This window comes from Paroedura picta, chromosome 2 (genome assembly GCF_049243985.1).
Source record: "Paroedura picta isolate Pp20150507F chromosome 2, Ppicta_v3.0, whole genome shotgun sequence".
Classification (NCBI taxonomy): domain Eukaryota; kingdom Metazoa; phylum Chordata; class Lepidosauria; order Squamata; family Gekkonidae; genus Paroedura; species Paroedura picta.
Window position 1 is genome coordinate 1,788,706 of NC_135370.1, and position 25,150 is coordinate 1,813,855.

The 25,150-nt window shown below is 46.2% G+C and overlaps 1 protein-coding gene across 9 annotated transcripts in view; it reads right to left on the minus strand.

Annotated features, from left to right (window-relative positions):
* ICA1L (islet cell autoantigen 1 like) overlaps positions 1-25,150 on the minus strand; it is a 60,240-nt gene that overhangs the window by 23,549 nt on the left and 11,541 nt on the right. For 6 of the 9 annotated variants that reach the window (XM_077319190.1, XM_077319186.1, XM_077319188.1 and 3 more), the window contains 6 exons: positions 24,843-25,041; positions 18,002-18,127; positions 14,679-14,777; positions 11,782-11,840; positions 11,359-11,399; positions 9,030-9,167 (listed from right to left, as the gene is read on the minus strand). In XM_077319190.1, the coding sequence (XP_077175305.1) occupies positions 9,030-9,167; positions 11,359-11,399; positions 11,782-11,840; positions 14,679-14,777; positions 18,002-18,127; positions 24,843-25,041 (662 nt within the window). Of the gene's footprint in view, positions 1-9,029; positions 9,168-11,358; positions 11,400-11,781; positions 11,841-14,678; positions 14,778-18,001; positions 18,128-24,154; positions 25,042-25,150 lie in introns of those variants that run through there. The other 3 variants (XR_013227962.1, XR_013227961.1, XM_077319193.1) reach the window with 2 other exon arrangements.

The following is a 25,150-nucleotide window of genomic DNA, read 5'->3' on the forward strand; positions in this document are numbered from 1 at the left end:
GAGCAAGCAGGGTCTTGGCAGTTTTCTTCAGGGACACTTTCTTGGTTGTAGAGGCTTTGGCTGGGGTTCCCCCCGCTGGCTTGGCACTAGGCGAGGTCTTGGTTGGGCATTGGACGAGGAAATGGCCAGCCTGGCCGCAGCCCAGACACAATCCCTTTTCCATGCGCCGAGAGCGCTCGCTCGGTTCCAGTTTAGCCTTGGGCTTGGCTTTCTTAGGGGTAGAGGTCTTTCCACCCGTCTTGTCTGCAATCCCTTTATATTCAGCCGCCCGTTCCAGACGTCCTTCCATCTCTCCCGCCAGCTGTACCCATCCCAAAACAGTCAGAGGATCATCTAGGAGGAGGCACTTGCTGGACAGGTCTCCGGAGAGTCCCCCCACGAAAGCATGCACTCTCTGGGGTTCCGTCCAATCCGGCACAGCTGAAGAAAGCTTTTTAAATTCTCGGGCATACTCTGCCACCGTCATTGTCCCTTGCTTCAGGACCTTGAGTTTCTTCTCCGCTGTCTCCTTCTCGAAATGCTCCACGTACATCAAGCGCATGGTTCTCAGGAAGTGACTGTAGTTACGAACCGCTCTCGGATTGTTTGCCGCCTCTCCCTCCAAACCACTTTGCCGCCTCTCCCTCCAAACACTCCCCCATGAAACGAATGCGCTCGGCATCATCATTGAAAGTGAACCCCATGTCCATCATGTAGGCTTGAAGATGCACCAGGAAGGACGGGAAAGTTGACGAATCACCTGAGAACTTGCCTTTAAACTTGTAGGTGCTCCGCATCTCCACTCCCCTGAGATGGGGAGGCAGACGCCCCGGGCCCCAATCCATCGGAGCCCGCGCTCCACGACCGACACCTCGACCAACTCCTACCGCTGCTCTCGCCGCCGCCGCTGCTGCTCTGGCTGCCGCCGCTGCTCTCGCTGCCGCCGCTGCTCTCGCTGCCGCCGCTGCTCTGGCTGCCGCCACCGCTTCAGCCGCTCCACCAGCCGCCGCCGCTACCCCAGCTCCGTCAGCAGCTGCCGCTGCAATTTGTAATCCACCGGCTCCTACTCCAGCAGCCAGTCCTTGGGCCACGACTTGACCCAAACCCTGGAGTCCCGCTCCTCTCCCAGCATCGGCCCCCCCGAGGCTGTCGTCTTCTTCCTCCTCCTGCAGTTGCGCTGCCGCTCTCGCTGCCGCCAGGGCTGTGGCTTCGGCTTCGCCGGCGGCATTCATCGCCGCCTCTTCGCGCTCCCTCAGGGTGGGAAGATCCCCCAGCCTTTGGCTGCCGGGCTCGCAGAAGTCTGCTTGCAACTCGCGCAGCAAGCGTCTCGCCTCACGCTGCTCCTCAGGATCCAACCGTCCCGATACACCCTGCAGCCAGCTGGTCACCTTGTCAAGTTTCTGCTGCAACTCCCGCACCTCGAGGGTGGACGCCATCCCTTGGCTGGGCACCCCCACGGGCAGTTGATCAGGCCACTGCTCATCACCTGTCAGGTGGTCGTACTTCGATAGACGCTTGCGTTCGGTGATGTGCCTTTCCAGGAAATCTGCGTGACCCGGGGTCGCATCTCCCAAGGCTCTGACCATGCCCGAGCTAAACGAGCCCGCGCCGGCCACTTCGCCCTGAGAGAAGTCCCACTCCAGGCCTTCTTCCTGCTCAGTATAGATATTGCCTTCATCCTGCATGTTGGCAGGTGAAAGGTGTTGTGAGATTTGACTTAATGTCAGGCGTTGAAAGAACTCACAACTAGCTTCTTAATTATAAGAAAGCTTTATTGAGAAGCACTACAAACATCAAGACTGGCGAAGTCAAATCTGACTTGAGGGCAGAGTTGCTTCTTCTTATCAATACAATTCTCCCGCCCAAAACTTGAAAGTTCCCAAGGGAGGGGAGAAGGAGAGAAGAGACACATGCAATTAAAAACAGTGATACATTCTCATGGCCTTGACTGTTCTCTATGGTTGATAGCGAAACCAGGCCCAGCCGAGAGGCCCCAACAAGTGATAAGAGTTACAATAACATATATTTCACTTTCTACTAGTTAGCATGATTACAGGACCTGGAGCAACCAGGCGCCAAGCAATATAACTGTCATGGAAGAACTCAGGCTAATTTATGGCAGGGATTCTAACAATCCTGACACCACTGTTTAGGGCGAGATTGGGCAGAAGTGGAGCTCCCAATGCCCACGGACCTAGCCTGTAGCTTATATTTACGCATTTTTTCTATGACGTCATCTGACTGTGGGCTAAACAACTCATTCCCATCAAACGGTAAGTCCTCAAGAGCCGTTCTAATATCTGCTGGGAGAGTAGAGGATTTTAGCCATGAATAGCAGTGCATGACTACCGTGGTAGACATTACTCTACTCAAGCAATCCACGGCATGACGAGAAGTCTTGACCTGTTGTTTGGCCAAATCTTTCCCCTCAGATAACAAAGCCTGAATAAGAGGCTTGTGCTCTTCAGGCAGAGAAGTCAATATGGGTTCCAACCTCTCCCAGAGAACCACCTGATAACGGCTCATAATGGTCTGGAGATTAGACACCCTAATGCCTAATGCAGACGAGGAATAGAGGCGTCTGCCAAACACATCCATTTTTCGACCCTCCTTATCTAACGGTGCCGAATGGTGTTCATTTTTACCCCTGCCTGGTAAAATGGCAGAGAATACTGATGAGGACCTAGGATGCTTGTACAAGTAAGCACAGCCATCCTCCTGCACCCTATATAGGTGATCTATCTTCCGTGAGGTAGGAGAGGCAGAGGCAGGAGTCTGCCAGGTCTTCTCCAATACCTCCGAGACACCTCGGATAAGTGGAAGCGTGATTGGCCCTAGGTCAGGGGAGTACAGAAACACCATTAAAGGATCTTCTGATTTCTCAGAAACAACCCTATATTTCAATTTCAGTGCATTTGCCATGCGAATTAACTGTTTGGCATATGGCTTGTTCTCATCCATAGGGGATTGACCTGAAACAACCCCAATCTCATCAGGGGGCGAAAGGTCAACAGACTCATCAAAGTCCTCATACTCAATAAAGGAATCAGTGTCCTTGTCTCGACATGGACGTCTCGACGTCGAGGGGGAGACCTGTGTTAGACGTCGAGCTGGCGGTGAGATGAAATCGCGCTCTCGACATCATGTTGGCGACGAAGGTGACACTAGCAGGAGATGAGAGAGAAACTTGCTCCCAACGTTGAACCGGCAGCGAACGGGAGAGATGTTCTCGACTTCGAGAAGGTGGAGAGGTCTGACACCATCGCTGCACAGGCTTCTCATCAGAATCTGAGCCTCTAGCCGCCGACTGCATAGCTGAAGCCAAAGGTTGCTGAGACCAATGCCTCGGAAAAGGCACATCCTTCGGCAGCACCCCACCGACACCAAGACACTGGGACCATCATAGGGATTCAGGACTTGGAAGATGACACCGAAGAAGACAGTCAGCGTCAACATTGGGGCCTTACTCTGACATCGTTGTCCAACGACGAAGCGGAGTGCTGACGTTGAAGCGTCAGTTGCGAACATCGTTGGCGAGAGCTCCACGCATCAGTTTGTTGCTCTGGCTACGATTCTGATGCCCCAAGCTGGGGACCTCTCAACGTTGAAGGTTCAGATGCCATGTCAGGAAGATATCTCAATGTTAAAGGCACAACGGAATGCACCGGCGCCGAAGGCTGCAATGATGAGTCATCGGCTCTTACAGCCGAACCCGACGCAGAGCCCCGGTCACTCGAACGGCCTCTCGACCCCGACTGCTGTCTTGGCAGTGAGGGGGAGATATGTCTTGAAGTTCTCTTCAATGTCCCCGATGATAGGGGGGACTTAGCTCTAGAACGTGGCACAGCTCTCTTCTTCTTCTTTTTAGGGGGTTCTGAGGCCACCCTTTCTAGTACAGAAGATCCCTGAAGGGGAGCTGAAGAAGAGGAAGGCCCTGGAGTTTCAGGAGCCATGAGGGACTTTTCCCAAAGGGCTGCTTTTAAGTGCCTGCCCCTCTTGTCTCGAGTTTTAGGTGTTAGTTTTCTACACAAAGGGCAGGTTGCCACATAATTCCTTTGTCCAAACAAAGGAGACAAGAGGTATGATGGTCAGTTTGAGGCATCTTGGCTCCACACTGACTACATTTCTTAAATAGAGCCATCTTTACTAATTTTCTCTGAAGAAAAAATCCGCTCAGAAATAAGTTCTCACCTGAGGTGAATAGAAGAGCTAGTTAGCTAGCGTCCTTCTCCTACCAGCGGCAAAAAAAGGACTGAGGGGAGATTCCTAGCTCCTCCCACATCACATGACTTTGGGCGGGAAAGTCACCCTATGAGGGAAAGTCACTAGCACTGTGATGGAGCTTTAAGTTAGCTAGTTATTTCTCCAAGGCAGGCCTGCGATAATCGCGGAACCCATGTGGGACTGCACAGAACCCACGAAGATGAACATATCTTTCAAACCTTTCAAAAACTTTGAAGTTAAGGGATGGGAAAAAAACTGTTTTACCATCAACTATTTCATGAGAAGCGGAAATAGCCGCTAAATGCACTTTAATAGAAGAGTTAGTCCCCTATCTTTTAATTTGATTAAATAAGAAAAAATCACGGATAAAGGGCAGGGTTTTGCAGCATGGTTAGACTCTGCAGCCCATTTTGTAAAATTATTCCATTTAGCGGTGTATGAATGCTGAGTGGAAGGCCAGCAGGCGGCCTCCAAAATCTGGTCTACTCTCAAGTCTTCTACAAGCCTACTCTCCAGACTGTTAGGTAGAGGGGTTGGGATTCGGATGCAGGTACTCTCCCCAAGTCAGGAGATCTGCCCGGTTTGGCAGGTGAAGGTACCTCCCTTTGGCTAATCGGAAAAGGGTGGGGAACAACGTTTTTTGCATCCAAAAAGGAGTGACACAAATGCATTGGGTGTTGTCTGCTGCTCACTTGGTCACCACCCTGTTTATTAAACCGAACAGGGGGAAGGCATAAAAAAGGGATCCCCTCCAACAGTGGAGGAAGGCATCTCCTAGTGAAGTTGGTTCTATACCTCCCCTGGAATAAAACTGAGTGCACTTTGTATTTTGACGAGTCGCAAACAAATCCATGGTTGGTTGACCACACTGATGAAAAATAGGGTCTAGATAGGACGGATCGAGGGACCACTCCTGAACTATGTTTACATCACTACTCAGTGCGTCTGCCCACGTGTTGAGTGACCCGGCAATGTGAATGGCTGACAGGGTTGTTCGATTGGTTACAGCCCAGTCCCAAATTCTTGTTGCTTCTCGGCATAGTGTTTTGGACTTGTTGCCTTCCTAAAAAACTGCTGCCATATTGTCCAATGTTACTAGGACATGTTTTCCCGTGAACAGCCCTGAAAAGAAAAAAAGAGCATGTCTTATGGCTCGCAGTTCCAAAACATTAATATGTAGAGACTTCTCCCTATCCAGCAGTTACTGGTGGAATGATGAAGGCAGTGCGCCCCCCCCAACCTTCCAGGGACGCATCCGTATAGAGGACTAAGTCCTCTTGTTGTAAACCAAAAGGAACTCCTCTAGCTAAGTTAGATGGGAGGGTCCACCATGTCAGAGAGCAGGAAACTGATCGAGGTAGTGAGAAGTGTTTCCAACTGCTGACCACATGTGGTTTGCACACCCATAGAAACGACATCTGCAAGGGTCTCATCTTAAGCCTAGCGTACGGTATAACAGCAGTGGTTGATGACATGTGTCCTAACAAAGTCTGTAACTCTTGGACAGACCTGGACCTGACCTTAGTAGATTTTAAAGCCAAGGCCGGAATCTTAGCAACCCTCTCTGGTGGTAAATATACCTTACCCTTCTCACCATCCAGCCATGCACCAATTAACTCCAAGGAATGCTTTGGAGTAAGACTGGACTTCTTGTAGTTAACATTAAAACCCAAGGTATGTAATAGCTTGAGAGAAGTAGACACAGAGGATGAAAGGTTGTCTGCCGAGTGTCCAACTAAGAGCCAATCATCAAGAAACAGGTAAACTTGAATGCCCTGTTTCCTGAGATATGCTACTACCACGTTAGTGACCTTTGTGAACACTCTCGGGGCAGATGTCAACCCAAAAAGGAGAACCTTGAACTTGTAATGGTTCCCCCCCCCCCCGCATAGAATCTGAGGAACTTTGTGTAGGATGCATTAAATGTGATGCGAAAATATGCATCTTTAAGATCCACCTTGGCAAACCATAAATCCTTTGTTAAACGTGGAATCAATTCAGCAAGGGAAAGCATCCAAAAACGCTTGACTTGGATAAAAACATTCAGTGCACGCAGATCTAAAATAGGTCTTTTGCCTTCATATCTACTAGAAAGTATCTGGAGTAAAACCCTTGCGTAGTGGGAGCAGGACCCAAACACTGAATTGCACCTTTCTTTAGAAGGTCATTCACCTCTGACAAAATATAAGGTGCACATGAATCCCAATGGGTACACAGAATATTAAAATCAGGGACACTCAGGAACTCCAAATAATAACCATTTTTTATAATGGAAAGAAACCAAGCAATCAGGGATATAGTAATCCAAACGTGCAAATTACTAGACAGGCCGCCAACTGTGGTGGATTGCTTTAGTAGTCATTGTGACTAGGTCTGGCGAACCCTATTATCCGTGTCAGACACGTTCTCACGATTACGACCACCATCTCTTTGATTCTGCTGAAATTGAGAGGAGGGTAAAAATTCTTGTGGTGCAGAATGAAACTGCCTGAAAGGCCTGAAAAAACTGGGACGATAAAATGAGCAACCCCAACGTTTGGGCTTTGATTGGACAGTCAAGGAAGTACCTATCCCCAAAGATTGTGCTTGTAAACGATACTTTCTCATTTTCTCGAGGACCTCATCTGTTTTACAACTAAATAGGTCCTCTCTCTCAAACAGAAGGTTCTCCAAAGCAGATTTAATATCTGTGCAGAGTGTAGAGTTTTTAAACTATGAGTACCGCCTCATAACTATCGCGGTGCCCATGATCCTTCCCAAACAATCTACTGTGTGTCTGGCTGTTTTGACCTGCTGTTTTGCAAGGTCCTTTCCTTCGATAATCAAAGCTTGTACAAAGGACTTTTGGTCCTCGGGAAGTGCTGTTAGGAAAGGCTCCAATTTCTCCCAGAGCACCGCTTGATATCTACTCATTAGGGTTTGTAGATTGGAAACCCTAACCCCCATAGTGGAAGAAGAGTACACTTTCCTTCCAAAAGCATCAACCTGTCTTCCCTCTTTATCCAGAGGGGCAGAATGCTGGTCAGGTTGCCCTTCCCAGGAAGCACTGCTGAAAAAAGTGAAGATGCTTTAGGATGGTTGAACAAAAATGCACAACCCTCCTCCTGCACCTTATACAGATGCTCAATTTTCTTTGCAGATGGAGAGGCTGAAGCTGGGTTTTGTCAATTCCACTCCAGCACCTCTGTAACCCCTCTAATCAGCTACTGGACCACCTGCTGAAGAGTATAAAAACTCCATGAGGGGGTCTTCTGATTTCTCCATGTTTACTCTATATTAGAGAATTAAGGCATTAGCCATTCTGATAATCTGTTGGGCATATGGCTTATTATCATCAGTTGGAGATCTCCAACAACATCAGAAGGAGAAGACAACATAATAGCATCAGCTTCGTACATAGAGTCAGAAGCAGAGTCAATGTCAATTGTCCTTTCAGACCTCCGTTGTCGATGTCAAGCCTCATCGATTGCTGGGAGGTTCAGAGCCGAAACAGACGCCAGTGATAACGACCTTCGGCGTTGAGGACGGTCCTTGATGTCGATGGTCTCGGAGACGGAGAACGACGTTGACGCCGATCGACCGAGGTCGATGGCAGTTTTTTCATTGACGTCAACATGTCCCTGCCCCGCAGCGCCAAGAATCTGGAACCAGCATTTGGACCCAGGATTCGGTGGAAGATTCCAACGATGATAAACGTCGACGTCATTTTGGCCACATCATATCGTCGTCATCAGTCGAGGGTGAGCACTGACGGCTGAGGGTCGGAGGCGAGTGGTGGACATTACTTGAAGATGGACCCATTCCCTTGCTGATGGACGCTGAACTATGGTGTCGACCAACAGGTGGCAAAGTCGAGTGATGTTGTGAAGCCGATCTCGGCCACGGCGCTGGACCCGAGCCGGGATTAACAAGCAACGGCTCGTCCATGAGAGCGGGCACCACTCTCGGCGCCAAAGAAGCACGCGGTGGTGAGGCACTGGAAGTTCGAATGCCTGCAGTTTGAGTTGGTTCCCGGCCCTGCAAATGGCCTCTTGTCGCCGGCCGTGTCGGTGACGATGAGGGGAATATCACCCTTTTGGATTTTTTTACCGAAATTGAAGGGGAACGTCCTCTGGAGGGTGCCCCTGTCCTCTTTTTCTGCTTTTTAAGGGGCTCTGACATAGCCCTTTGCTTCTCTACCATCATGCTGCTAGAAGAGGGGCCTCAGACGTAGAAGGCCCAGGTGCCTCTGAAGGCCTCAGAGATTTCTCCCACAAAGCAGCTTTTAACCTTCTATCATCTCTGGTTTTGGGCATAAGCCTCTTACATGAGGGGCAGTTAGATGTAAGATGCCCCTCTCCCAGGCATAAGAGGAAAGAGGAGTGAAGATCTGTCTGTCGCCACACTTCCCACACTTTTTAAATAGTGCCATTGAATAAGATAATTCAAAATATTTAGAATTCGAAAAAAAAATTTCCTCACAGAATTTCCTGAGGAAATCCGAAGAGCAAATTGGCTAGGATCCTTCCGCAGCGGCAAAGAAAGGACTAACTAAGCACTAAGAAAGTGCTAACTCCTCCCACATCACATGACTTTGGGCGGGAAAGTCACTCTGTGAGGGGAGGGGTGAGCACTCTTGGGAGACTTTTTTTACTTTGAGCTGGCTAGTTATTTCTCCGTGGCAGGCCTGCGATCTTTGCAGAACCCATGTGGGACTGCACAGAAACCATGAAGATTAATATATTCATACTTCCCTTTATACATTCCAGTATATGTACGTTTTGTATGTGGAGATTCCCATTGTAAAGGAAGATAGTATAAAGGGAAAAGATTTGTTGAATTCCTACCTTTCTCGGGGATGCATGGTTGGGTATCTCCAAACTTACTACTTTGCCAGGGATCCTCATCTGAATCTACTTGCCAGGGATCCTCATTTGAATCTCCTGTTCTGGTAATACCAGAACAAAATGTGGCATAGGAAATATCTATGGGAAAGGTGAAGAGTAAATCACATTTTTTTTTAATGATGTACCTCAGTGCACATGATGCTTAGACTGTCCTAGCATTCCAGTAAATAAAGTACAATATTTAAAACTAGCCTGTCACATCCTTATCCATTGTTGTTCCTCTATATGTTTCTGAAACAGCCTAGGGGGTGGGACATGTCCTGCTGTCCAAGTCTGAATAGCGCCAATCAGGGTGCAGCCAGCTTTGTGCTGATTGGCCCTGCTCCTGTGGCTCCCGCCCTCTGGCCCTGGACTCTAGCCTCTTTGCTCTCAGATGTCTCAGTGCCTGGAGCCAGCAGCAGGGCCTTTCTCCTCTGAACATCCCTCCCAAAGCCTCCTAGGGAAGGGGGCAAGAATGTCACAGGATTCCCCAAGCAGGAGGTAGCAACCCTCTCTGACAGGGCAGATTCCCAAGAGAACACTCCCCAGGCAGGGAAAGGGAGAGGCTCACTGGGAGGCTGCTGTTGAGGAAAGGGGAAGGGTGGGGGCAGGAACAGCCACTTTCCCTATAATCCTGGAACCCCTCTCCAGGGAGGGATGGCCGGGAGGAAGCCCTGTAAAGTTTCAATGAAGTCAATGGGTGCATTGATTCTTCATCATAGTATGCGTAAGCCAACCAAAAGTCAGCATATACAAATGCCAGCAGTTTCCCAGAAATCAATCCAACACCACCCACATCAAAGGGGATTTAAATGTGCTTAACTTTACAAGAGCTGATCTCACGTCCAACAGTCCTCATGCCTAAGAATACTTTGCATTAGAATACCAAAAGCGCTTGCCCAACCCTGTGCAGAATGACTCACAAGGAGCCCTGTCGTGGAGAGAGGGAAGGCCCGCAATCGTTCAAAATTGCACAAATTGAAATCGCTACTAATTTGCAGTTATGCACAACATCGTTGACAATCTGCCACACTCCTGAAACCAATCCGCAAAAAGCGCTTCGTTGTAGCGCTTTCAGGGAAATCCCCAAAAGTGGATTCACCCTCCGGAAAGCTCTACACTCTTGCAAACAATCTGCAACACTAGCGGGAAAGTTCTGTGCATTACCATTGTTGCGGTTTCTGCAAAGTCCCTCCCCCTGGCTCTCTCCTCTGATCTTCCGGGGAAGCGATCGCCATTTTTTTTCTCGGAGCGAGCGGAGATCAACGCACGGGCGAGCCTTCGTTTACCCAGCAAGGCTTCCCAGGCTGCAGTCCCTCCCCAGAGCTGTTTTAAGTCACCAAGCACCAAGCACCACACAGCCCTGTTTCCCTTTATTTTTCCCTTTATTTTCGGCCGAAAATCGCGCCCATGCGGGGGGGGGTATTTATTTTTCACTTGGGGGGAGCGTGGCAACGATGAAACAGCAGCTCAAACACCACCTGCTAGCTAGATTGGTCTCTCCGTTGCAACGAATCAACGCAGATTCGTTGCAACGTGGTTTTTTTTTTAACCTGCCTTAAAGGGAAAGGGGCTTTTCGGGAGCATGATAACGGCTGCCCATTGGCTGCTGGTTTGATTGATGGCCAGGGGCGGGACAAAGCTCGGCAATATCGCTTCCTGGCTAGCGATTTTTGTCGAGACCGGAAACCTGTGGGAAACGATAGAAATGCAACTGGATTCCACTACAAAGGCAGGTATGCATAACAATGAATTCCACTATTTAAAATGGCGTTTTTTCATTCTGCAACCAATTTGCTACATAGATCCTGGTGCGGAATGGCCCTGTGTCAGGTTCCTCTGTCCAGGCCTGGGCACTGCACCTGGTGGGGAGTGTGGGTGGGCAGGAGCTTCTCCTACTCCTTTGCCTGCAATCCTAAAAGGATTAAGCCCAGCAAAAGCCGCTTCCTAGAGAGGCTGAGCAAGGTGGGGAAGGAAGGAGGCTCAGCCATTGGAAGGGCAAAAGAGGGGGGGGGCAGCCTGGCAGCTGGAAGATCCTGGGGAAGTTTCTTCACAAGCAAGATGTGGGAGGGGATCAGCTTTTCTGTCCTGGGAGAGAGAATAGAGGCTGCCACATGCTTCTGTGATGGGGAGTTGGGAGTCAACATTTTCAAATGCATCCATTAAGGCAGAAGGGGAAAATCCATGGACCCCTTACAAATGCTTCCAGGACCCCCTGGGGTCTGTGGATCTCCTGTTGGGAATGACTGCTCTAGAGAAATCTACAATGAAACACAATTCAGCATCTTACCTGAGGAATCAAGAGAAGCATCTTCATTCAGAAAAACCAGCCTTTAGATTTAAAATAGTGATATTGAATTTTGTAGCATCAATACTTATATGGTATGATCACTTAAGTGTACTTTATCTTATGCTTTAGTCCAGTTATTTCAATATTGTAACACTAGTAAAAAGTAGATGCCTTTAAATCTCTGGGTTTAAAGTCCAGATAAGAATTCTTAGATCTTTAAATAAACCATTTTTAGATACCTAATATGAGTAAGGAATCTTATTTATGGCCACATTTAATAGGTAAACTGATCTACCTGATTTGTAAAAATCTTTGAATTGATTTCTTTTAAAATTTTGAATATAATTTAGGCAAAGTACTGAATTATTTAATCAAGTTGGGGGGGGGATATATGTCGTTTATATAATTCCCTGTTGCACTTACCTTTCAAGGTCTGCAGAAGTTGCAACTCTCTTATCTCCTGCAGTTGATTGCTTAGGTGCCTGGAATAAACAAGTTTTTAAAAAAGAGAGTAAAGATTGTTTTTTATGAGACTTCTCTAAACAGATGTATATCTTATTCTTGAGAGTGATCTTTGACAATAGCAGTAACTAATCATTTTGTTAGCTTTTCTGCACATATCAGCTGACAAAACTCTACAGAAAATAGTTTATTTTATAACTAGGAGAGATTACTAAAATCTTTTTAATTGGAACACCACTACTCCAGAATAACAGATTAAGAAAACAAACATTCTGAACAGTAAAGACAGTATGCCCTGTTTCTTAATCCTATGTTATAAGGGTAAAATTAATGGATCACTGGAGCATTCATGGGAAAGGCAATCAACTAGCAATATCTCAGATTCTTCAAACCATATTGTCCTGTAACACTGACACAGCTCAACTTCTTGCCTTCTTTCCTCCTGGCACCTACCTGTAACTGCCCTCTCCCAAGAGGCTGCCTTCAGTCTCTTAGGCCATCTTACACCACATTTTATCAACAATTCCTAGTCTGTTTACTCACAAAACCTGAAGTAAAATTACCAAAAGAAGTTTGCTAATATCCTCTCCTCACAGCATCAAGGAGAGAACTGAGGAGAGAGTGCTAGCCCCCCCCCCCCCATTCCATGACTTTGGGGTGGGCAAGTCACTCTCTGTGAGGGGAGGCAGGAAAACTCTTGGGAGCTTCTAGAAACTTGTTTTAAGCTTGCTAGCTCTTCTCTGAGGCAGGCCTGCAAAGAGACCTGTGTGGACAGCACAGGAATCACGAAGATGAAAACAGGGTTGCACTTACCTGTAACTGTTGTTCATCGAGTGGTCTTCTGTGCAGTCACACATGGGGTCTGCATTCCATGATCAGCCCATTTCATGATTATTTTTTAAGAGTAGGGCCCTGGGAACATATCCCATACAGGAATACAAAAGGCACTAGATTGGAGGAGTGGGGGTGGAAGAACTCTGCAGACAGCCTACCCCTGCCTCCAGGACCTGGAAAGACTGCAGGCTGGGGGCCCCCGGGAAGGGAACTCACTGACAGGGGCAGCTCTCACGCAGCAGGGATCTGCAGCCTCCGAGCCTCAGAGGGAAGTGGAAGGAAGAGGGGGTGGTCAGGGGTGGGGGGGGGGGCAGAAGGCAGATAGTATGATGTAAAACGTAACATTACTCCTCTTCCATGACTCATAGATGGGGTGTAGTTTTAAGTTTACACTTGAGAAAGTGAAGTGTGTACTTAAGCTCAATAAGGCATCATGGCTGGCTCTGGTGCCCTGTGAAGTGTTTTTTTTCAATGGCAATACTGTATCCAGGGAGTGAAACAACCCTTAATTGTGTTCAAGTGATGTCAGAGTAAAAGAAAGAGAGATTAAGTGATCATTCACTCTCCATAATGCCTTTGCTGTCTTTCTCACAACTTTGAATGATATAGCACAACTGTTATTCGATAAATGCATTTAACATCTTTTATTTTGTGTTTCATCATGTTCCTGTCCCCCCCCCCTCATTTGGCCAGCTTTCTGAGATTAAACAAAACAATTTATAGTACATCTAGAAGTAGAATATGCTATAGCAGCCAGCATGCTGTAGTGGTTAAGAGCATCAGAATCTAATCTGGAGAACTGGGGCCCATTCCGCACAGGTTTATTGTAGCAGGAGTGTGGCAAATTGTAATTGCTACACAACGTCGTCCACAATCTGCCACACTCCTGAAACCGATCAGCAAAAAGCGCTTCGTTGTAGCGCTTCCAGGGAAATCCCAAAAAGTGGATTCACCCTCTGGAAAGCGCTACACTCTTGCAACCAACCTGCAACACTAGTGAAAAAGTTCTGTGCGTTACCATTGTTGTGGTTTCAGCAAAGTCCCTCCCCCTGGCTCTCTCCTCTGATCTTCTGGCGGAGCGATCGCTATTTTGTTTTCTCCAAGCGAGCGGAGAGCAATGAACCGGCAAGCCTTCATTCACCCAGTGAGGCTTCTCCGGCTGCAGTCCCTTCACAGAGCTGCTTTAAAGCTCGCCTCTAGTCACCAAGCACAACACAGCCCCGTTTGCAAGTTCCCTTTATTTTCGGACCGAAAATCGCACCCGTGCACGGGGGGGGGATTTTTTTTCATTCGGGAGAGCATGGCAACGATGAATCGCCAGCTCATACACCACCTGCCAGCTAGATGGGTCTCTACGTTGCAACGAATCAACGCAGATTCGTTGCAACGTGTGTTTTTTTCTCTTTTTAAACCTGTCTTAAACAGAAAGGGGCTTTTCGGGAGCATGAACGGCCGCCCATTGGCTGTTCGTTTGAGTGACGGCCAGGGGCGGGACAAAGCACAGGAAAAAATCGCTTACTGGCTAGCGATTTTTGGCGAGACCAGAAACCTGTGGGAAACGATTGCAACGCTACTGAATTCAACTACAAAGGCAGGTATGCATAACGCTGAATTCCACTATTTTAAATTTCGGAATTGCTTACTGTAAACAATTGGCCACATTGATTCTTGTGCGGAATGGGCCTGGGTTTGATTCCCTGCTCCTCCACATGGAGCCAACTGGGTGATCTTGTGCCAGTCCCAGTTCTCTTGGAGCCCTCTTAGCCTCACCTACTTCACAGGGTGTCTGTTGTGGAAAGAGGAAGGACAGGACATTGTAAGCCACTATCCCTCAGATAGTAAAAAGTGAGGTATAAAAATCCTGCTCTTCTTCTATGTACTTTTAGACAATGTATACTGTTTTAAAATGAAATGAATCAAAACACAAAAGACACAATGACACTGTCAAACTACCAAGCAAATCTCAGCATGTTTTTCTCTCTAGAGCTGATACTTTTCCATATGGGTTAAATTATGCAACATACCTCAGATGGCACCAGATATTTTGAGTGAGAACATGCAAAGGATTCATGAATTTCAGACATCTTTTGAGCAGACTTTTGACAGAAATGCAAAAAAGCTGTCTAAAATAAGCAAAGTAAAATATGATTACTGGACATATATGACAATATTTTATGACATGGTTGTACTGCAGTGGACGAACTATACTTGCCAGAAATATTATTTGGCTCTCAGAGTGCTTCCTTTGCAGGGCAAGACTCCAATGATCAGTGGTAGCAGTCAAGTTTAAATGGTTGTGAAAGGGGCCTAGCTAAATATTATACACAAATGTGAAAAATGCTGCCCCAACACTAGCAGTGGGTGGGTTCACAGAATAAGAATTTACGAGTAAAAAACATGGTGACAAGAAAGTATAATTATCCTTTTCTGGCCCAACATCTCTATGCTTAGACAGCACATTTCAGAGCAAACAAACAGGTGGAGGAAAGGTTTACGTATTCCTTGGCTGCTTCTGTGCCCAGAATTGCTCTTCCATGGCTATTTTTCTTAAAAAGCAAAATTGTGTTTTTTTGGCTGCACATTGCCAAATCCCACCAACCTGTTCACTCGCCTGCCTCACATAATGTAGACAAAATTAAGCAGAAAGGCTGGCTTGCAAGAAATGCTGAGACCTTTAGGATGAGCCTGCAAGACCTCTCCCGTTGCCTCTCCCTGATACCAGAGCTGCCCCATTCTTGTCAGAATAATACGGCTTAGAAAGGGAGGATAATAACCCACAGAAATAGGCTAAGTGCCCCCAGACTTGGCATTTGCAAGATTTTTTAGAGAGCTTTCAGAAAATCCCTTGGTTTCCCCAGGAGTTGTATAATACCATAACCAGGAAACTCAGCTATGGCTGCTGGGGCTGCTAGCCAACCTATAGCTGAAGTGACTGAACCCAGAGTAGACAAACAGAGCTGAGGGGCCAAGAAGAATGGACAGCAGAAGGGTAGAGCCAAAGACAGGAAGACTGTTCTAATTTGCACAATATTCATACACCCTTTCTCCTTAAATCCACTGATCTAGACACATTGATTTATGCTGCTGTAACTGCCAGATTGGACTGCAGTACATGCTCTACATGGGGCTGCCACTGAAGGTGACTTAGACTTCAGTTTATGAAAAACGCAGCTTCCATTCAACCAGCAGGTGTTGGACACCAAAAGTTTATCACCCTTTGCATGTCACATGGGCTTCCTGCAACCCAGGTATCCAGACACAATCTGAAATCCCAGTTTTAACCCCTCAAGCATTTCATGACCACATATCTGAAGGCCTCAGCCTATACCAAGGTCCTGGCCCTGACCTGGTGGAATGAGCTCCTGGAAGAGCTGAGGGCCCTGATGGAGCTTTCACAGTTCTGCAAGGCAAAGCACTTCCACCAGGCATCTGGTTGAGGCCAGGGCAGTTAAAATCAGAGGCCCTTCCCCGGCTCAGCCATGTCAGCTTAGTCTCTTCTAATGTCTTGGTTATGTAGTTCAATCTACACAACATCTGACTCCACTGCTGTAGAGGAATTACCAATTGTGATGTTAATATTAGTGGACCCCTACAAATTTGGATATTGTGCTACCAATTTGGGACTGATCTACATAACCAAGACATTATAAGAGACTAAGTAGGTTATTTCCAACAATCATAAAAACACTATTAGAGAAGATTGAGTCATCACAATATTGAGAATACACTGATGAAAATATCGAAAAGGGACTATACTTGGGAATCCATTTGGAAATTGTTTGGAACATTAAATCACTTTGCCATCGCCAACTTGAGACTTTTCTTCTACTTTATTACGGCTGACGGATCTTCACCTGTTCCAGCCAAAAACCTGGCAGAAGAGCTACATTTTGCAGGCCCTTCAAAACTGGAGAAGTTCCCTTGCCTCTATATTGCTTTGCTTTTTATTCTATCTTTAATTAACATTCCAGCTGAACTATTCAAAATCTTAAAAGACGATGAAGTAAAAGTGCTACACTCGATATGCCAGCAAATTTGGAAAACTCAACAGTGGCCACAGGATTGGAAAAGGTCAGTTTACATTCCAATCCCAAAGGGCAACGCCAAAGAATGTTCAAACTACCACACCATTGCACTCATTTCTCATGCTAGCAAGGTTATGCTCAAAATCCTACAAGCTAGGCTCCAGCAATATGTGGACCAAGAACTTCCAGAAGTACAGGCAGGATTTCAAAGAGGCAGAGGAACTAGAGATCAAGTTGCCAACATACGCTGGATCATGGAGAAAGCTAGGGAGTTCCAGAAGAACATCTACTTCTGCTTCATTGACTATGCTAAAGTCTTTGATTGTGTGGAGCACAACAAATTGTGGCAAGTTCTTAAAGAGATAGAAATACCAGAGCATCTTAACTGTCTCTTGAGAAACCTATATGCAGGTCAAGAAGCAACAGTGAGAACCGGGCATAAGGAAAGCTATGGCAAATCTAGACAGCATCCTAAAAAGCAGAGACATCATCCTGCCAACAAAAGTACGTCTAGTCAAGGCTATGGTCTTCCCAGTTGCAATGTATAGCTGTGAAAGTTGGACCATAAGGAAGGCTGAGCATCGAAGAATTGAGGATTTTGAACTTTGGTGCTGGAGAAGACTCTTGCGAGTCCCTTGGACTGCAAGGCGAACAAACTAGTCAGTCCTAGAGGAGATCAGCCCTGACTGCTCCTTAGAAGGCCAGATCCTGAAGATGAAACTCAAATACTTTGGCCACCTCATGAGAAGGAAGGACTCCCTGGAGAAGAGTCTAATGCTGTGACCAATTGAGGGCAAAAGAAGAAGGGGACGACAGAGAATGAGGGGGCTGGATGGAGTCACTGATGCAGTAGGTGCAAACTTAAATGGACTCCAGGGAATGGTAGAGGACAGGAAGGCCTTGAGGATCATTGTCCATGGGGTCGCGATGGGTCGGACACAACTTCGCACCTAACAACAACAAATTAGCTGTTTTGCTTACTGATGCATTTTTTCATTTACTAATTTGGGGTGCATGCAGTTTTATTTTATAATATGTATGACTTGGGTGCTTTGTGCATTATTTTGATACTGTATTGTTTTATTTGACTGCTATGAAAGTATCAATAATAGCAGTAATCTCAAACAACAATTTACTATCAGAATCAGAACAGCACATAAAATATTCAGTGTATAAATCTGATTTCAGTGCTTCAGCTCAGTAAGCTTAATACATTGCCCTCGCCCTGAAGAATAGACTATTAGATTAATAAAGAAAATATAAATAAATAGATGCATTAGTGGTACAGGGGTACTAATGCTGCCTCAAAATGGAAGAATTACCTGGTAGAGAGTAAGGAAGTGTGACAACATGTTACAGCGGCTGGCTCCAAGAAGGTCTACCTTCTGACAAACATCCATCTTCAGTTTATCAAATTGAATTTTGGTGTTTCTTACTTGCATCTGAACCTGCAGCGATACCAATTCAGGTTTTTTAACAATCCCTCTTTTGCACTGTCTCTCTACAAAGTACTTATATCACCTTCTGGGGGCTTTCCGCATTCGTCCAAAATAGCACAATGGTTACTAATTGAAATCACTACAGTTTTGCCGTTATGCACAACGTCGTTGACAATCTGCCACACATCCGAAACTGATCCGCAAAAAGTGCTTCTTTGTAGCGCTTTCAGGGAAATCCCAAAAAGTGGATTCACCCTCCGGAAAGCGCTACACTCCTGCAACCAATCTGCAACACTAGCGGGAAAGTTCTGTGAGTTACCATTGTTGTGGTTTCTACAAGTCCCTCCCCCTGGCTCTCTCCTCTGATCTTCCGGCGAAGCGATCGCCATTTTTTTTCCTCCGAGCGAGCAGAGATCAACGCACCAGCGAGCCTTCGTTTACCCAGTGAGGCTTCCCCGTCTGCAGTCCCTCTGTTTACAGTCACTAAGCACAAGCAACACAGAAGCCCGTTTGCTGATGTATTTTCCCTTTATATTTCACAGTGTTTTCGGCCAAAAATCGCACCCGTGAGGGGGGGGGGATTTTTTTTTTCACTCGGGGGGAGCGTGGCAACGATGAAACGGCAGCTCAAACACCACCTGCTAGCTGGATGGGTCTCTCCGTTGCAACGAATCAACGCGTATTCGTTGCAACGGGTGTGTGTGTTTTTTTTAAACCTTTCTTAAAGGGAAAGGGGCTGTTTGGGAGCATGCTAATGGCCGCCCATTGGCTGCTTGACGGCCAGGGGCGGGACAAGCTTGGCAGTAGCGCTTCCTGGCTAGCGATTTTTGCTGAGACCGGAAGCCTGTGGGTAACGATAGAAACGCAACTGGATTCCACTACAAAGGCAGGTATGCATAACGACGAATTCCACTATTTTAAATGGCGATTTTTCGTTCAGCAAACAATTTGCTACATGGATCCCGGTGCGGAAAGCCCCCTGGCCTAACCAGATAATCTTGTACACAAGTACAGTAGCCTACAAGATCAGGACATGACTGATATTTTTGTATCAGCACTGAAAATCCAAACCACCACTCTTAGCATATGGCCCTCACTCGGAACAAAAAATGGTTGCACTTACCTGTAACTGTTATTCATCGAGTGGTCTTCTGTGCAGTCCCACATGGGTTCTGCGGAATCTCTGGGCTGCCATGAAGAAGAACTTGCAAGCTATATACATATAAAATTCCAGAAGTTCCTAAGAGTGTCTCACCCCTCCCCTACAGAGGGTAACTTTCCCACCCACATGATATGGGAGAGGTTCGCAGTTCTCCTTCCTGCCATCGGAACAGGCAAGTCAATCAGGGGCCCACAGTGGGGAAGGAGGGGGTTATGTGACTGCACAGATGACCACTTGATGAACAATAGGTACAGGTAAGTGCAACCCTGTTTTCATCTTCGTAGCTTCTGTGCAGTCCCACATGGGAGACTAGCAAGATAATGCACCCTGGAGGTGGGTGTGGGCTGACATAGTGGAAAAATGGATTGAATCCACTCTACCCACAGAACCTCTCTCCAGGAGTTGACATCTATGACATTTTGTTGTTGTTAGGTGTGAAGTAGTGTCCAACCCATCGCGACCCCATGGACAATGATCCTCAAGGCCTTCCTGTCCTCTACCATTCCCCAGAGTCCATTTAATTTTGTACCGACTGCTTCAGTGACTCCATCCAGCCACCTCATTCTCTGTCGTCCCCTTCTTCTTTTTCCCTCGATCGCTCCCAGCATTAGGCTCTTCTCCAGGGAGTCTTTCCTTCTCATGAGGTGGCCAAAGTATTTGAGTTTCATCTTCAGGATCTGGCCTTCTAAGGAGCAGTCAGGGCTGATCTCCTCTAGGACTGACCGGTTTGTTAGCCTTGCAGTCCAAGGGACTCGCAAGAATCTTCTCCAGAGTTCAAAAGCCTCAATTCTTTGACGCTCGGCCTTCCTTATGCTCCACCTTTCGCAGCCATACATTGCAACTGGGAATACCATAGCCTTGACTAGACGCACTTTTGTTGGCAGGTGGATGTCTCTGCTTTTTAGGATGCTGTCTAGATTTGCCATAGCTTTCCTCTCCAGGAGCAAGCGTCTTTTAATTTCTTTGCTGCAGCCCCCATCTGCAGTAATCTTGGAGCCCAGGAAAATAAAATCTGTCACTATCTCCATTTCTTCCCCATCTATTTGCCAGGAATTGAGAGGGCCGGATGCCATGATCTTCATTTTCTTGATGTTGAGTTTCAAGCCAACTTTGGCACTCGCATTAACAGGCTCTTTAGTTCCTCTTCACTTTCTGCCATTAGAGTGGTATCATCTGCATATCTGAGGTTGTTGATATTTCTCCCTGCAATCTTGATCCCAATTTGTGACTCCTTTAATCCCGCCTTTCTCATGATGTGCTCCGCATACAAGTTAAATAGGCAAGGTGACAGTATACAGCCTTGCCGAACTCTTTTCTCAATTTTGAACCAATCAGTGATTCCATGTTTGGTTCTCACTGTTGCTTCTTGACCTGCATATAAGTTTCTCAAGAGACAAATAAGATGCTCTGGTATTCCCATCTCTTTAAGAACTTGCCACAATTTGTTGTGCTCCACACAATCAAAGGCTTTAGCATAGTCAATGAAGCAGAAGTAGACATTCTTCTGGTACTCCTTAGCTTTCTCCATGATCCAGCGTATGTTGGCAATGTGATCTCTAGTTCCTCTGCCTCTTCGAAATCCTGCCTGTACTTCTGGAAGTTCTCGGTCCACATATTGCTGGGGCCTAGCTTGTAAAATTTTGAGCTAAACATGATAAATGAGTGCAATGGTGCGGTAGTCTGAACATTCTTTGGCATTGCCCTTCTTTGGGATTGGAATGTAAACTGACCTTTTCCAAACCTGTGGCCATTGTTGAGTTTTCCAAATTTGCTGGCATATTGAGTGTAGCACTTTTACTGCATTGTCTTTTAAGATTTTGAATAGTTCAACTGGAATGCTGTCAACACCACTAGCTTTATTGTTGCTCAGACTTACTAAGGCCCATTTGACTTAACATTCCGGGATGTCTAGCTCCAGGTCAGTAAGTACCCCACTGTGGTTATCAGGGATGTTAAACTCGCTCTTGTATAGTTCTTCTGTATAATTTTGTCACCTTTTTAAAATCTCTTCTGCTTCTGTGAGGTCCCTACCATTTTGGTCCCTTATCATACCCATCTTTGCATGAAACGTTCTCTTCATATCTCCAATTTTCTTGAAAAAATCTCTGGTCCTCCCCATTCTATTGTTTTCTTCTATTTGTTTGCACCGTTCATTTAAGAAGGCATTCTTATCTCTTCTAGGTTTTTTCTGGAATTCTGCATTCAATTAGCAGTATCTTTCTCTTTCTCCGTTGCCTTTCACTTCCCTTCTCTCCTTAGCTATTTGTAAAGCTTCCTCAGACAGCCATTTTGATTTCTTGCATTTCTTTTTCTTTGGGATGGTTTTAGTTGCTACCGCTTGTACAATGTTGCGAACCTCCGTCCATAGTTCTTCAGGCACTCTGTCTATCAGATCTAATTCCTTAAATCTATTTGTCACCTCTACTGTATATTCGTCGGGGATATGATTTAGTTCATATCTGAGTGGCCTAGTGCTTTCCCCTACTTTCTTCAATTTAAGCCTAAATTTTGCAACAAGAAGCTGATGATCCGAACCACAATCAGCTCCTGGTCTTGTTTTTACTGACTGTATAGAACTTCTCCATCTTTGGCTGCAGAACACAGTCAATCTGATTTCTGTGTTGACCATCTGGTGATGTCCATGTGTAGAGTCGTCTCTTGGGCTGTTGGAAAAGAGTGTTTGCTATGACCATTGTATTCTCTTGACAAAATTCTACCAGCCTGTGCCCTGTTTCATTTTGTACTCCAAGGCCAAACTTGCCTGTTATCCCGGGTATCTTTTGGCTTCCTACTTTAGCATTCCAATCCCCCATGATGATAAGCACATCATTTTTTGGTGTTGCTTCTAGAAGGTGTTGTAGGGCTTCACAGAACTGGTCAACTTCATCCTCTTCAACAGCAGTGGTTGGGGCATAGACCTGGATTACTGTGATGCTGAAAAGTTTGTCTTGGATTCGAACTGAGATCATTCTGTTATTTTGGGGATTGTATCCCAGTACTGCTTTTTCGACTCTTTTATTGATTATGAAGGCTACTCCATTTCTTCTGCGAGATTCTTACCCACAGTAGTATACCTGATGGTCATCTGAGCCAGTTTGATGTAGTGGTTAGGGGTGCGGACTTCTAATCTGGCATGCCGGGTTCGATTCGGCGCTCCCCCACATGCAGCCAGCTGGGTGACCTTGGGCTCGCCATGGCACTGATAAAACTGTTCTGACCGAGCAGCGATATCAGGGCTCTCTCAGCCTCACCCACCCCACAGGGTGTCTGTTGTAGGGAGAGGAAAGGGAAGGCGCATGTAAGCCGCTTTGAGCCTCCTTCAGGTAGGGAAAAGCAGCATATAAGAACCAAATCTTCTTCTTCTTCTACTTGCAGAGCTGATGCTCAATGTTGGGGGGCAGGGGGAGAGCACCATTACCTGTCCCTTGAATTTCCCCACACTCTGTGGTGACACTTGGCAGTGATGCTCAGTGGCACTGCTTGGCAGCAAAAATTGGTGCTGATGCTTGGCAGCAGTGCTTGGTGGCAATACTATGGAGGCAAGCATGCTCGGAGTCTCATTGTCAGAGAGCTGACAAATTGGTGAGTTGCGTGTCAACACAGCACCTCTTGGCACCAAATTATGACATTTAGTATCACAAATAGTCATGAATTACATGATCAAGGACTCTCAGTGCCAGGCAGCCCTTGGGTTACCAGCATTGATCGAATCAGCCAGCAGCAGCAGATCTCAACATCAAGGAGATGGTGCTTGCTGCAGCAAGACTAGTTCTGGCCAAGAAATGGAAAACACAAGAACTACCTTCGATAGAAGACTGGTTGAACAAACTAGTGGACTTCGCAAAGATGGCCAAACTGACACTGAGAGTTAATGGAAAAACAGAAGAGGTGTTGCAAGAACACTGGGTCCCATATCTGAATTATTTAAGAAAATAAACTAAAAGGGGACATGAAATGGGGAATTAAGTGTATCTATCTTTGTAGAAGGACTCAGCTTTCCATTTGGGGCCATTTCAGCCCCCTTTATTCTTTCTCTCCTTTAAAAGTATTTATTTAATTTACTTATTTAAACAAGGCCCATAATATCAGAATTCTGAGTCATTCGCCTCCCTTCTGAATCTGAGGTAAAATTTCTCTTCAGCTGGCTGACCAATCCTCTCGAAGGCGGCAGGAGAGGACAGAGCTAGCCCCTCCCACATCATGTGACTTTGGGCGGGAAAGTCACCCTCAGTGTGTGTGTGGGGGAGGGGCGAGCACTCTTGGGAGCTTCTAGAATTTTATATGCATATAGCTGGCGAGTTCCTCTCCGTGGCAGGCCTGCGATTCCACAGAACCCATGTGGAACTGGCCACGAAGATGAACTGATTCGATCTCATTTTTGCCTGCTTTCATACAATGATAGGCTAGGGAATAAAATATTATTTATGCAGTTTTTCAGGATGGGGAAAAGTAACTATTTATGATAGAGTGGCTTGTTTCCACACGTACATGCCCCCCCCCCCCCGCCCCAAGGACCAAATTTGGCTTCTATTAACTTGCTCCAGAGCAGCCTTTCTCAACTTTTTTACCGCTGAGAACCTCCTGAAACATTCTTCCAGCTTCGAGAAACCCCAGAAGTGATGTGATCATGCAGAACTTGGTTGGGAAGCAGAGCTGTAGACACGCCTACCTGGGAACCTTCCCCTCCCCACCCCCTCCGGACCCATCATTGGCCATCTTGGGAGGGGATATGGTCATATCACCCAATAAACGTTTAACAAATTTTAAAATATATATAAAAATTAATTCCCACCCTTTTGGGAAACCCTGGTTTAGAAAGCCTGCTCTAGAGCATTTTCCCTCTGCTATTAGACTTTAAAAGTGCTTGTGTTACATTTGAAACTAAAAAGCCATTTTATTAACCGTTAGTTTTCATATTTGGAGGCATCGAGAGAGATTCAAATAATTGTGGGATCTCTCAGCTACCCCATTCCGTTTTTGTTGGGATTTATATAGATGAGCCTATAAGCTGTATCTGTGACCTATCACATAATAACCAAAAAGTTTCAGTACTGTAAACAGGATGCAACAGCTGTAAAATGTCTGAAAAAGAAATGTTTTCTCCAAAACAGGAAATATATAGGAACTAGCTATAAAACACCTTAAACGGAAATATAATCTCTGAAACAAAGGATAAGAATGAAATAAGATATATATGCTGGGGATAGGTAGAATGCGAGTCCTCCGTGTGACCAGGATTGGTCAGAGGAACAGAGAGAGATGACGCGTTGGGAGCTATACATTTAATTGTGCTGCATCACAGACTCCAGAGACTGCATCCAGGTGCTTTCTCTCCATGCCTGCAGACATGTATCCTAAATAAACCTGCTTGCTGCTAGCTGCCTCGTGGCTGTGCTTTGTTCCTTACACTTCTTGTCCATAACAGGATGAAGGATTGGGAAGGGGTACTAGAGGCTGCTCATATATTCAAGGCCAACAATTAATCGCTTCTCAGGCATAAACCCTAAAGGGAAAATTGCATATGAACAAGATGTAGAACAGCTTTGCCTTGAGGATTTATACTTTTTTGAACTTCTCCATTTGTTTGTGGGTGTCTGGATCCAATTCCTGGGAAGCATCTTTCATCCACAGTAACGCCCCTCTATACTCTGTACGGGCCTGCTCCATTAGATTGATAGTTAACAAAGTGTCAGATACAGCTCTCTGACTAAATGTTGCAAGTTCTTTTCCAAGGCGAGACAAAGGAGTGCAGAGAGCCAGCCTGAAGATAAAAGTAGAGAGAGAAAAATCAGTAGACTGCTAAACTGAATCAAAATGACAAAGACAGTATTGCAAAAGTACTGCATTGTGAATCAACATTTCCTATAATA